Source organism: Hesperophylax consimilis, chromosome 9 (assembly GCF_061612785.1).
Source record: "Hesperophylax consimilis isolate HC1 chromosome 9, BYU_Hcon_1.0, whole genome shotgun sequence".
NCBI lineage: Eukaryota > Metazoa > Arthropoda > Insecta > Trichoptera > Limnephilidae > Hesperophylax > Hesperophylax consimilis.
In genome coordinates, this window is record NC_142844.1 from 4,975,495 (window position 1) to 4,989,682 (window position 14,188).

General features: G+C 32.7%; 1 protein-coding gene across 1 annotated transcript in view; it reads left to right on the top strand.

Annotated features, from left to right (window-relative positions):
* Positions 1–13,592, top strand: part of LOC149420828 (acyl-CoA Delta-9 desaturase-like) — a 46,086-nt gene extending 32,494 nt beyond the window's left edge. The window contains exons 4-7 of the mRNA XM_089635570.1: positions 2,648–2,821; positions 6,264–6,449; positions 10,647–10,807; positions 12,285–13,592. Of these exons, the coding sequence (XP_089491696.1) occupies positions 2,648–2,821; positions 6,264–6,449; positions 10,647–10,807; positions 12,285–12,502 (739 nt within the window). The 3' untranslated portion in view covers positions 12,503–13,592. The remainder of the gene's footprint in view (positions 1–2,647; positions 2,822–6,263; positions 6,450–10,646; positions 10,808–12,284) is intronic.
* The last annotated feature ends 596 nt before the right edge of the window (positions 13,593–14,188 follow it).

Here is a 14,188-nt window from a genome sequence, read left to right on the forward strand (position 1 = left end):
GCTATTTATTGAAACACAATTATTCTGATCGATAAGTTATTATTATAATATTTTTAACAGTTTTTTTGTATTAAAGAATTTTATTTTATAATGGCTAATAAATAAACAAAAAAGTTAGTCATAAGGATGAATTTGCAATACACAGATGACAGTGAATAATTATATTCAGATTTAATTAAATTAATTCAAATGACATTATGCAGCAACTTTTGCCGGTTTAATGCAACACACATTAGATATTAGTGGTCAATTATTTGGAGAAAACCAAATGCGAGGTTGTAATTTAGTAAGCGGAAAGAATAATGAAATAAATAAAAAAACAAACTGGTCTATTAAAAAAAACGATTAATAATGTATAAGACAAGGTATCACGAATAATTATTTGCTCATTGAAGTTATCTTCTTATTTCACGAATAATTATTTGCTCATTGAAGTTATTTTCTTATTTTCACGAATAATTATTTGCTCATTCTAGTTATTTTCACGAATAATTATTTGATCACTGAAGTTATTCTCTTAATAAAATTAATCATTAAATTCGTACAAAATTATATAGTTGTTTGCATAAAATTAATTATTTTAGGATAATTAAATTTAAATGCAAAATAATGTTTGTAATCCTTACTTGTTACTAATTATGTGTTCGAATAATTGATATGTTCTCAAGAAAACACTGTTTTACAATATGTTTTATAAGAGTCGTCTATATCTAGAGCAAATAAATATGGAACAACTTGGCATCTTGTAATAAGTATTACACGTTGAAAAGGAATATATATATATATATATATATATACTAATAAATCTAAACGAAAGATGAAACAGAACAAGACACAGAAAAATAAAAAGGTAACGGTCTTAACTGGGAATCATAATGTAGGATCTCTGTCTTACTGGGTCAACACCTCTAACCACTTTGCCTCACCCCTAACTATTAATTATTATATGTCATTTTTGTCGATCTCATATTTCAAATTCAGAATTAACAATATTATCTTTAACTAATTTTACAGATATTTTTGAATAATTAAAAGTTCTAAGTAACCTAGATAGTGTCTTGGATAAACATAATCTATTTTTATTAATATGGGACACCTATTGACTTAAAAAAAATCTATGTGAACTTTACATACATTTTTATTAGAATAACTTTTCTTGTTTGTATTATAAAACAACTATTTGTTTAAATTGACGTTGCAACCTGAAAATAGTTGCCCTCGAAATTTCAGACAGAAAAAGCTCACCGTTTATGACTTTCATCGAGCCCTAAAAGATTTACCACTTTATAGTTGAGGCATTTTGCATGGTTGTAAAACGCACCTGGTTTAGTCAAAATAATGTGAATTTTTATGTAAATTATTAGCAAAAAACGGGATTTAAAAAGATTTAATTTTTGCCTTGTTGTATATTTCGGTTAGCAACCGCTTTATGCTGTATAAAATCTAAAATTTGTCCCAGTGGATGACCCAAAATTTCAAAAAAATCACGTAGACAAATTCTTCGCAAAAAACAGGATTTAGAAAAAAAAATCATTTTTGCCTTGTTGCATATTTCGGTTTGCAACCGCTTAATGCTGTATCGCATAAAATCGAAAATTCGTCGGATGACCCAAAACATGTAAAAAATCACGTAGACATATTTAAATCGAACAGAAAGGAGATATGCTCCCAGATTTAAAATGCATTATATTGATACATCGTGTTTTATAAATTAATAAACAAGTTTAATAATAAAAACAGCTATTCAGTCTTGCAACATAAATCAAAAGCCAAATCATGAACTTATGATTGTATTCGCCCAAATTCGCACGTAATCCAAGGGGTGCATGAGAACCGTTTCGCATATTTTTAAAAATTAATTTGGTGGTCTTCAAGGTTCAAGTATTATTACATTCTTGTTTTTAAGGCGTATTTTTTTATAAACTGAATGTGGAGCAGCAAATTTTGTGGTAAGAAATTAAATTATATAGTACGAAAGTCAGAGGGAGACGAGTCGAAATTTCAAGTTTTGAATAGGTAGTATGTAAGTTTGCAAAAGAACCCTTTAGCAATACGAGTAAGGAAAAAACTAGATGACTGAGTTAAAAGCGAAAAAATTTTAAGAAATAAACGTATTACACGATCCAGTATTTGAAAATACAGCATGGTGATGAGCGTAGTTGAAGTTGAGTTGTTTCGGAGAATTTGAACAATTCATCAAATTTCGAAGTTGATTTTAAAGTTCTGTGAAGGTTCTATTCAATTTCTGTTATTATATAATTACTGGCCAATTGTTTAACAAAAGTGAAATAATAACAGAACTTGAATAGAACCTTCACAGAAAATTACGTTGAAATTTGATGAAATTCTCTTAAACATCCCATCCTAAGTCTAGTCATTTAAGCTAATTTTAACTAATCTTTCTCTTAGTACCTTTATGCTACGTATGCTACGCGAACAGAACTGCCGAGCTAAATCTCATTCTACTGGAAAAGAACGAATTAAAAAATATACATAACTAAGCTGCCTCAGTAATAATTTTTGTATTTGATTAATGATAGATTTAATATATCAACTAACTGTGCATAATTATTTCTTCTATTAGTGTTCTGGAAAATGAGGCCACTAATATACACATATTAATGATTGTGTTTTTTTTTCTTTCCAGGGTTCACCACAAGTTCTCAGAGACAGACGCCGATCCCCATAACGCCAAGAGAGGATTTTTCTTCTCTCACATCGGCTGGCTGATGCTAAGGAAACATAACGATGTCTTCGTCAAGGGCGCCGCAGTCGACATGAGCGATCTGGAGAAGGACCCCATTGTCATGTTCCAGAAGAAGTAAGTTACCTGAAGAAATTTAGACGATTAACTTAGAAGACGTAAACAGTCACTAAGAAGTGACTTAATTGATGAAGTTTTTAACTATAAAACAAGAAAATATGTAGGAAAATTAATTCATAAAACTATTTGCCTTCGACTTTTCTTGTTGCATACTGGCACAATTGCAAAACTTTAAATCGCCTATGGGCTGCTCCTTGCATTTAAGGATTCAGAAATTGTCATTTAAATAATTTGTGAAAGTAGTAAGTAATTCTATTGTTTTTTGATTTATGCCACACACCAACTTAATTTTTTTTAAATAATCATTTTAAAATAACAAAAAATATGTTAATTTGAGTGTTGACGCAGCATTCATGTACTGCTATATCAGGATTTATATTGTAATATGGAAATACCCGTTTGACTAAATAATAATGAAATATTTTTATGATTGGCTTTATTGGTCATTTATTGAAGGATCTGGGATGAGTGCTATTCAAACATTAAAAAGAACGTTGTTATACGACATATTGAAAAAGAAGAAACATTGTTTTTCATCAATGCACTTGTATTCAAATCAAATACGAATTTTTGTAATTTATTACTTAAGTGGTCAGTGAAAGACCATTATTATTTTTATAAGCAATAATTGTTCGCCTGAAATACTCATCCACATTGAAAAAATCTCCTGATAAAAAATACATGACGCCAACGGGACTCGAACCCGTGTCCATTCGATTTCCGGTCGAAAGCTCTGACCACTGAGCTATGGGGGCTTATTTCTTACCCGAGAAAATATTCAATATATGCTAGTGTTTCATTCAACAATTACTGCTTTTTACATTTTTTCACCTGAGAACAACCAACTTTATTTTTATATGAGAAAGGCATTGTAAGTGCTAAATCTCTCACTAGATGGCGTTGATACAAATAAATAAAAAAACGTTGATAATTGTATACATTTTTTAGGTGAAATACTTGGACTTGTCAAATATTATTTATTATTTTTTTGATAAATTAATGTTTTAAAGACAAGATTTTATTTATGTATAGCACAAAGGATAACAATTATTTTTATAAGCAATAATTGTTCGCCTGAAACACTCATCCACATTGAAAAAATCTCCTGATAAAAAATACATGACGCCAACGGGACTCGATGTATGCGTCATGTATTTTTTATCAGGAGATTTTTTCAATGTGGATGAGTGTTTCAGGCGAACAATTATTGCTTATAAAAATAATTGTTATCCTTTGTGCTATACATAAATAAAATCTTGTCTTTAAAACATTAATTTATCAAAAAAATAATAAAAAAACCATTATAATAATAATAGTAATAATCACAGTTGAATAGGTAATGTTATTTTCAAATTAAAGATATACTCGTATCTGGATCTCGTGACGGCAATCTCTCAATTAATTTATTTTGTAAGAAATATTTTTTCGTTATGAGTTTTATAATCTTAATCGATTGGTTTTGTCAATACTCGTTTGTGCCGAAATGACCACATGATTTAAAAAAATAATTATGTTGACCACCTGCCAATATTGTACATAATTATTTTTAATGTAGAGTAGGTCCGTTTGATAGATTCCTCTCAAGCGGATCGCAATCTTGAGAGCTCAGGTGTCAGGTAAATATGATGTCCTTGTTCTACCAATATTACAATGGAAAATGCTACTCAACCGTCATACCTTTTACATTTCCCGAACTTCCTCTCCTTAAAAAAGACCCTCTTTACATCATCCCAAAATATGACATAGGCTCTGAAGGAAATTATTTTCCTCAGGACCTGTCGTGTGGGGTTAGTGTAAAAAAGGTCAAAATTCCGATTAAAAATAAAATTATGAACTTTTTAAAGATAGCGTTTATTCTTGCGTAATATTATTTTATGCTTATAAATTTAATATCCACGTAAATCAATTTTCAATAATAATTTAAAGGACATAAAAGTTTATTCAAGAAAACGGTTAGAACTTTACGACCTTCTTCAAAAATGTTAATATCCTTGACAGATTTGGGCGGATTGGTCGTCGTATAAGTGCTAACAATTATTTTGATGATTTTGAATGTGGACAAAAAAGTTAACACCTCTTTCTAATCAAAAGGTTTTTCTGTGAATATATTCTCAATACCATCAGCCCAGGCTACCTTTCAAAGGCCAACAATTTCACCTTATTAACAAATTACAATTAGCACAATTATTACTAAAATGAAAAATATATTTCTATTGTTAGTCCAAATACGTGAATAGATACTATTGAGAAAATTAGCAAATATATGTTTTTTAAGATAGAAGATTAGGGACATTCAATGCAATTTATTTGTTTTTAAAACAGCGCTTTATCTAAAAGAAAAAATTGTTTTTATCTTGTTTTTCAAAAATACACTTGTCCAATATTGCAAACTCAGTTTCAAGTCAAGTCTCGAAACTTCTTAGTTACGAAATAGAATAGTTGCATGACGTTTGAGACAATTATTTATACATATGTTTGTATACATTAAAAAATATGTGCACGCGATACACGAACGATAAATGCAGAATACATTAGATTACCTACAAGGAAAAATCATTAATTTAGTGATAATATTCAATTAAAAATTATTTAAAAAATTGTGGATATAAAGAAAAAATGCTTAAGAGATCCTTAAGGAAGCGGAAGATTTCAGAGTACATGCATTGTTCCTCAGCATTATCTAATTAATGCTCTTCTTGCTTAAGGATGTACCTACTGTGCAGACTGTGCACAAGCAAAGTTACTTGAACGAACCAATGTTCTTCTTGCCTAAGGATGTACCTACTGTGCAGACTGTGCACAAGCAAAGTTACTTGAACGAACCAATGTTCTTCTTGCCTAAGGATGTACCTACTGTGCAGACTGTGCACATGCAATTACTTGAACGAACCAATGCTCTTCTTGCTGGATGTATCTACACATGCAATGTTACAATACCTCTGCACATGCAATGTTACTTGAACGAACCAATGTTCTTCTTGCTTAAGATTCAGCATTGAAAAATGCCCTAAACATCACTCTGTAGTCTGCTAACCTATTAATAAAATGTAAATGTAGTAGTTAGAGTAATTAGGAAAATGTCTAGGGTTTCAATTGATAAAGATCCTCATACTCTTAAATTCTATGAAATATATACCAACATTTATTGGTGCGGTTGAAAAAACGAGCGAAGGTATTTTCGAATATTATACCTAAAATTTCATATAGAACTTAAAGGAACTCTTTTGACTGGAAACCTGTACAGTTACCTAGCATCCCGTATAGAATTTAAAGACAAATCATTCGTAGTATATGCGTTGGCAGACTACACAGTGTGTATTTTTGAGTGCTGACCTCTTGTTGATAAAGCGCCGGAATAAATATGCAATGTTCAATGATCCGTTACGTATATAAGCAATGTTCCTTTATCATTATCTAACCAATGTTCCTCTCGCTTAAGGACCTACCTGCTGATGATGCCGCTACTGTGCTTCGTGATCCCCACTTGGATCCCGTGCAGGCTGTGGGGTGAGAACCCTTGGGTGTCCTGGTACGTGGCCAGCGTATGGCGTTTCACCGTCTCCCTCAACTTCACCTGGCTGGTCAACAGCGCGGCTCACATCTGGGGCAACCGCCCTTATGATAAGTAAGTACCCACTGGCAACCAAATCTATATATTATTATATAAAGCTGTAGTTTACCGTAAGGGTTTACCTAGAGCGGTTGATATCGTCGTGTTAAAAGTCTACCAGCTAGAATCAAACGGAGCTTGCAGATTTAAATATTCCTAAATATACCTGTAACACAAACCAACATTTCTCTTCCCCATCTTCTTATCCTGCCTAACGCCTTTAGCCTCATAACGTACTCCAATTCAATCTGCGCCCCAAAAACCCTCGACTTTGTGCAGAGACGTGTATAGTACATTCCTATATCTTAACAAAAGGATTGGAATCAAGTGGGAATGCTGTGCTTAATCTACTTCAAAGTGTTTCAATGGAAGATGCTCCGAGGAATTAGCGTCATTGATATTTTCGGCACCGATGCATAGTCGAAAAATACGTCAAACGTGCGCTTAATGTTTGTACATGGTTGACACTAAACTTGTGACATGAGAACGCTCGTCTTTACGTCTCGTTCTTAAGTTCAACAGCTCGCCTATGGAACGATTTTTCAGCATCTGTGTTCCCTCTCTTCTGCAAAATGGGTCTCTTCAAGCTTCAAACCTCATGTCCACTCATTCCTCTCCTCAAAAAGACCCTCCACACCGCATCCACAAAGATGATGTGGGCCCTGAGGGATTTCTTTCCTGAGTGGAGTATAAATACTACCGTTCTGCAAGCTTACTTTAAACAACCTTATGCGTACTTTACATGTCTTCGCCGGAGGAGCTAAATCTGCCATGTATTCTCCAATAATTCGAAATGAGGACGTAACGTCTATAAAAAATTCGTGGTTAAAATTAAATTGATCATTTTGTTAACTGTCAAGAATATCTTAATTCTTGTGGAAACTAGTTAACCACAAACGACTGTCGATTGCAGAAAGGTAGGTATTACATACAGATGCTGTTTGGAACAACGTGGAAGTTTTTAGGGTCCAACTTTTGTACTCCGCGTTAAAGGCACCAAGTAAAAGATTCGAGGTGAAAGGTAGCCCGGGATTTGGAACGAGGACATTGAAGATTTCATCAAGCCCGAGATGCAGGTGACAAAAAATAAAATTGACATTGCTTACAATATTTCTTTTAAGAAATGCATTTGTGATGACCGTGATAAGATGATGTTGGGTTAGGTTACTATCATCTCATCTCTGAATAAAATAGGTTCATAAAAAGTAAAATAAGACACATTTTTGGGTTATTACGCCGTGTTGCGCTTCCTCCTTCTTTACCCAACTTTTCTTACAGCGTTACAGTGTCTATCATCAGGGCAGATGTGTAAATTGTGGTGAAGTGTGTCTTTGGAATCGATACCGTGTTGTGCGCGTTACTCCTCGTGGGGCCGAAATCCATTATGATAATTAAATAAATTAATTTTTGGTGGTTTTAGGCTTTCAGTTTTGATGTAGCTGTCAAGTAAATAATATCAAGAACTATAAAACTTTGCCTCGTAGTATCTATTATATAAATGGAGATTTTGCAAAAATTTTTTATTTATTTTTTTTATTAGGTACAATATTTTTAACAATTCAGGTTTTCCAGTAATGTAGGCCTCACTGGGTGGCTTGCCCGTGCTGAGGCCTTCATTTTATAATATGAAATATAAACTACATAATACATTTAATGAGAAAAATTATACATTTAAAATTAAAAATATATAATAATATATTTAAAATTTAAAAAAATAGTACATTGATAATAATCTTGTGTGTTTGTGAGTGATGTGTGTTTATATAGGTTTTGTGTGTTACGTGAAGGTTTTATTTGTATTTTATGCTATGAAATTTTGGTAATATTGTCTTTTTTGTTGTTTAATCCATTTTGTAATTTTGTGTGTGAATTTATTTTTATTTTCCTCAATTTTAATTTCAAGTTTTAAACTGTTGAAAGCTTTTATTGCATGGTATTGGTAGTGTCCTTGTCCAAAGCTTGAATTTACTGTCGGAGTTTTTATGTTTTCTTTGTTCGCTTGTTAGTTATTTTATTCTTTTATTAGTTACAATAGGTTTAAAATACTTAATATAAAATGAATAAACCTTTTTATTTATTTAGAATTAACGTCACAAGTAGCATTTACATTAGTACAGCGTTATAATTTAATAGAGGCATATTAAAAACATCAGCTAACACAGCGTAAGAGATTCCAGTGGTATGTAATCTATATATAACAAAATTATAGACTGAAACCGTAGTTTAATTGTCACAATAATACATACATGAAAGTGAATCAACATTGGAATATCTATATTGGTAGATAGGATGACGTAAGTTTTTGATTCACTCTATGTCTTTCTGGGGCGTCCCTGACTTTGTCGATCTGCAACTCGCGGGATATGTGATAGGGTAGTTTTCTCAATTCTCTTAATTGATAACCGAGATATGAATGTAAAAAATATTTAAACTTCCCTTTCATAATCTTGTTCATTACCTTAAAATTGGTTTTGCACTGTTTACGAATCACATAATTTGTAATTCGGTCATACGTAGTTTTACCACAATTTTAACTGTGTTTCTTTTGAAGGCCTAGAATGAACGCCTATGAAGGGTTCCGAGAAGTCTCTTTCAGCCAAGCTTGACAAATGACGAATGACATTCGTGATGTCTCAATAACGGACTGACGCTTAACTCATGATGCAATGAAACACGAGACACTATCAAGCTCATCTCCGTGTCACAGTCAAACACACACTTTTAATAATAGGCCAACTAATCCTGCCAACAAAAATATACCTGATGCCCAAAAATTACAAAATATTACGGAATATTACTAAATTTGTCAATTTCATTCGTTTCGCAAGAATCCTTGGGTTTTGTCAGCGATACACAAATACCGAGATTTTTGGCATCGTTTTCCGTAATGGCGGAGTTATAACCATTGACTGCAACATTTCAAAGAGGATCTTGTATCAACATCTCTCGACCTCTATTTGAACGAGCGAGTGAAAAAAAACATCTTTAACATTTGAGTAGCGTTTTATACAAAACATTTTCTACTGAGACTTAAAAGAATGACTAAGTTGCTGACATAAAACGATGATATTATTGTTAATCTGGCTAAAAGTGGAGACCATTTCTGGTAAATACTGGATCATATTATACTAGTTAACTGTCCCACTTTTGGTCAATTGACAGTATTGACAAATTTATCAGTTTTTGGTCAAATTTATAATAAACCTTTGATAAACCAATTGATATTTCGATTGCTAACCGGTTTCAATTATTATTAGTTTAGGTTATATATGATTAGAGATTTTTACTGATAAAAGTCTTATCGTAATTAATTTTCGGGTTTTCGTGCCATGTTGCAATTTTTCATTATTTAGTCAAAGTTTCAGACAACGTTACGGTGTTCATCAAGGACAAGCCAAGCGTAATGGTATTTTGTATCCGGTTAACTTGACGGTTATACCAAAAGTAAACGCCGAAAACCACGTAGATTTAACTAATTATTATACTGAAATACCGGCCCTAAGAGGATTAACGCGTGCAACATGGTATCACTTCTATATACTAAAACACACTTCACTACAATGTACATATCTGCCCTGATACTGTAACGCGATTTGAAACATTAGCTTTAGAAGTAGAAAATGCATCACGGCATAATAAACAAAAATTAATCACATAAATATCCCAGATTAGTTGATAATATACTGAAAATCGAAGGCTTAGTAGAGTTTTGTGACTGAAAGTAGCGGGGGAATTTTCAGCAATTCATATCTTGTCATTTAAAGCAACCAACGTTGAAAGATGGTCTCTCACTTAGGCAATGTCTAGAGAATCTGCCACTCTGAAACGAAATGCAAATATACTTGTCTTTCAATGCATGTAAATTACTAGTTTTTATTTGCCATCTGAAATAAGCACATATTTTAAATATTTTTTATATGATCACGATAATGCATTCATTAAAATATTATCCGATACCTATGATATCGATGAAGTATAAGCCCTTAACATTTACCGAGGTACAAAACAAAACCAGTACGTACTTTTATATCTTACATTATACCGATAATTATTATGAATGAAAGAATAACTTTTGGTTGTTCTGAAACGGGAAACCATCCTAGTTGGACGGTCAAAGATTAATTATTCTGTAATAGTATTTTTTATTATCTAATAAATAAATATACAATTTTGGCCAGCCCTGGAGTAATGTTGGTGTATGTTTATTCGCAGGAGTATCGGAGCCACCGACAACGTGTACGTAGCGCTGGCCGCCGTCGGCGAGGGTTGGCACAACTACCACCACGTGTTCCCCTGGGACTACAAAGCGGCCGAGCTGGGCAACTACAGCAGGAACGTCAGCACCGGATTTATCGACCTTTGCGCCAGATTAGGTAAGAAATACTCACATTTTACAAACTTCTTTTTGTGTCTTCTCTTATCCTCGAACAACTAATCTAACCTTACCTAGTATAAAATAACCTTACATAACTTAACCTAATTTAATCTAACCTTACCTAAGGTTTCTGATTGTTGAATCCATCTGTAAAACAGATGTTGGAATGGGTATGATTTGAGATTTTCACGGCCAAAAGTATTATAGTGATTTGCTTTTGGGGTATTATGCCGTGTTGCGCTACCTCCTTCTTTAGACAACTTAAAGATTCAGAAAAAAACCTAACCTTAGCTAAACTAACCTAACCTAACCTATCCTCACCTAACCTTACCCAACCTCTGTCAGCTATCATAAGAGTTAACTTCCCTCTACATTCAGCCGCAATTGCGTTCGTAAAAGTCACCTAGATTTATAAGCTATAAGGTGAGGTGTCAACAAAACAATGAAACTGAAATCGCAAGTAAATTTTAAAAAAGTATCACTCTGTTATCCCGGTAACTTCTAGGCATACAGTGTTTCTCCAACACATTGCGTTTTTGTTTTTTTATAAAATAGATTCATTTTTTATTCGATAGTAGCCGGGTGTCGGTAAAGTAGGGAGTTTCTTTGCATTTTATTGAATCTGTTGTATTTTAATTAAGCAAACCAAAGACATTTTTTTTAAATGCACGATGTAATTCAGTATGCATCTTAAAAAGAGAAGATTTAAAAATACATGGCCATACAACGATGTTATTAAATATTGAATTAACATTAATATTCAATAAAATAGACTATCGGATATTTTTGTCAAAATTATGAATACGCCAGCGGATTGCAAGTTTTCATTGGTTTTTAGATAATTTGTTTAGCATATCAATTACTGGTATGCATACTTTAATGTGGTTAGCAGGATCTATTAAAATAATTATTGGTTATTTGACAAATAAAGCATAGTTTTAAGAAATGTGTGGGCAAACGGAAAAAACAGATTTTTACGCTATCCACCTCCACAAAGGAGGCTCCGAGGAAAATAATATCCTACAGAGCCTATGTCATCTTTTGGGATGCTGTGTGGGTGTCTTTTTAAAGAAAATAAGGAGATAAAATTCTGGGATGGTAAAAGGTATGTGGGTTAGGAAAAATGAATATATCCCTCCCACCCGAGAGACCAGTTAAAGAGGACATAGGGTCTCCCCAACCCAGATTCTCCCGATATACACGCCACGCAGCTGGTGCGCAAGCGCATCCTGAACACACCTCACACAATGAACCCGGGCACCCCTGCTAAATCAACAAACGTAGCGAACCATTCGAGGTGACCTAGGCAGAGGTGTGATTATCCAATAAATGATTCTCGGGGCGGCGGTACGGAAACCCTATTATTAACAGGTTAGGTTTGGTGTACGTTTGTTCTCTTTCTTCACTTTTCTTCAACGATCTGTTTTGTTTTGGTGATTGAAAATTTTACATAACAATTTTTTTTTGGTTTCCAGGTCTAGCTTACGACATGAAGACAGTATCAGTAGAGATGATTAGGAAGCGAGTAAAGAGGACAGGAGATGGATCTCACCCCTTCAGCCTGGAAGATCAAAAGACGCAAGACCAACACGAACACATTCACCCGGAAAACCCGGTCTGGGGCTGGGACGACATCGACATGACAGAGGAAGATAAGAAATGCGTAGAGTTCTCACATAGGAAGACGGAATAGACATGGAGCTAGTTTAATAGTTTACCCGGAATGGCTCATACAGCGAGGTGGCAACCCTGTTTTATATTTGTAAATTTAGACAAATTTATTTATTTGATATGATTTGACATGACATTTCAACACATGAACGACAAACTTGATACGTAATAAGAGACACAAAATAATGAGGTTATATTATGTAAGGAAATTCTTTAGATATTTTTCAATAAAATGTAATTTTTTCGTTGACATTTAAATGGTAATATGATATTAAATCCAGGGGAAGAATAAGGATGTAAAATAGCAAATTTAAACACTTCTAGATACCAATACACATTTATGAATGTCTTTGTTTTAAAATTATGAAATGAATGTGGATTAGCCATTACGTGCAGTAGAGCGCTGAAAACAGATGCATTGATCTAAAAATTACTAGACTGTGCAAATTACATGATGCTAGAGCTCACCGTGCTAGAGCTTTCAGAGAGAAAATAAAAAGATTTTTAATAAACCACGAGCAAAGCAGAGATTCGTATAGATTTTTTATCAGGGGTGAATTATGAATATTGTGTGAACGTTATTTTTTTTAAATCACTAAGATTATACAAAAAACTCTTTCTGTGAGTTATTTTTATCAAACGGGTGCCACCCTGGCAAACAACGGCCAATCTGTCGGTAACATTGTTAATAGGTTTATTCACGAAATGTATTTCAAAATTATATAAGTATAGTTTTATAATTATTATATAACATACTGTTTTTAGTGTGTTGGTTATGAAGTACTGATACAAATATTATGTCAAGCAAGGTAGAAAATGAGGACAATCAAAAAAGTAAAGACGAAGATAATATGTCCTTTTAAAATGTTATTGCTCAATTAATTATAAATTTACCCAATGACTGGTTAAAATACTGTTTTAAAACACCAATTTGCTGCTACTAAAATAACATACAATTTTTTTAGTAAATTTTTAATGCAGGTTTTAAGGAAACATTGCATTTATTTTTTACTTCCATAAATATTGTTAAATTATATTTAAATGTTAAATGAAATAAGCAAGCAATATTGGCATCCATAACATTGTTATTCAGTTTATATATATATATTTCGATAAATTTAATATCGAAGTTATTAATAAGATATTATGTATTTTTAGTTTAAATTTATAGTTTGATATTGATTTTGTAAGAATAAATATTATTTATAAAAATAAAATTAGGTGTGCAATGCGTACCGATAAAATTATGTAATGAATTTTATTTTAATGCAGATGAAAGTTGGAAGATTAAGTCATCCCTGATCAGGGTGTGTTGTGAGGATGAAGATAGTAGAGAGAGGAGGGAGATTGGGAAGAGAACGCTTGGGAACAACCCGGCCATTCAAATAAGACTAAAGTCATTTAAAGCACCCACGAAGAAACATGACTATTGCTAATTTATACGAATCTCTTAAAATTATTGGTAAACTTATATTAAATTGCGAATATATTATCGTGATGTCGGAACATGTGTTCATGAAAATTTGAACGTTTTTACATTACAACTTAAATTCTTTGTATGAAGGCAAATGTTTTATTAATCTATAGTGAGGGCAAATGTCGATTTCTCTCCGTATGGTCTTTCAGTAGTGTGATATTGGGAATATCTTCCACTCTGGAACGTTTCGCAAATAATACAGGGTTTTCCAATAAGATGTGTTCTTTTGAA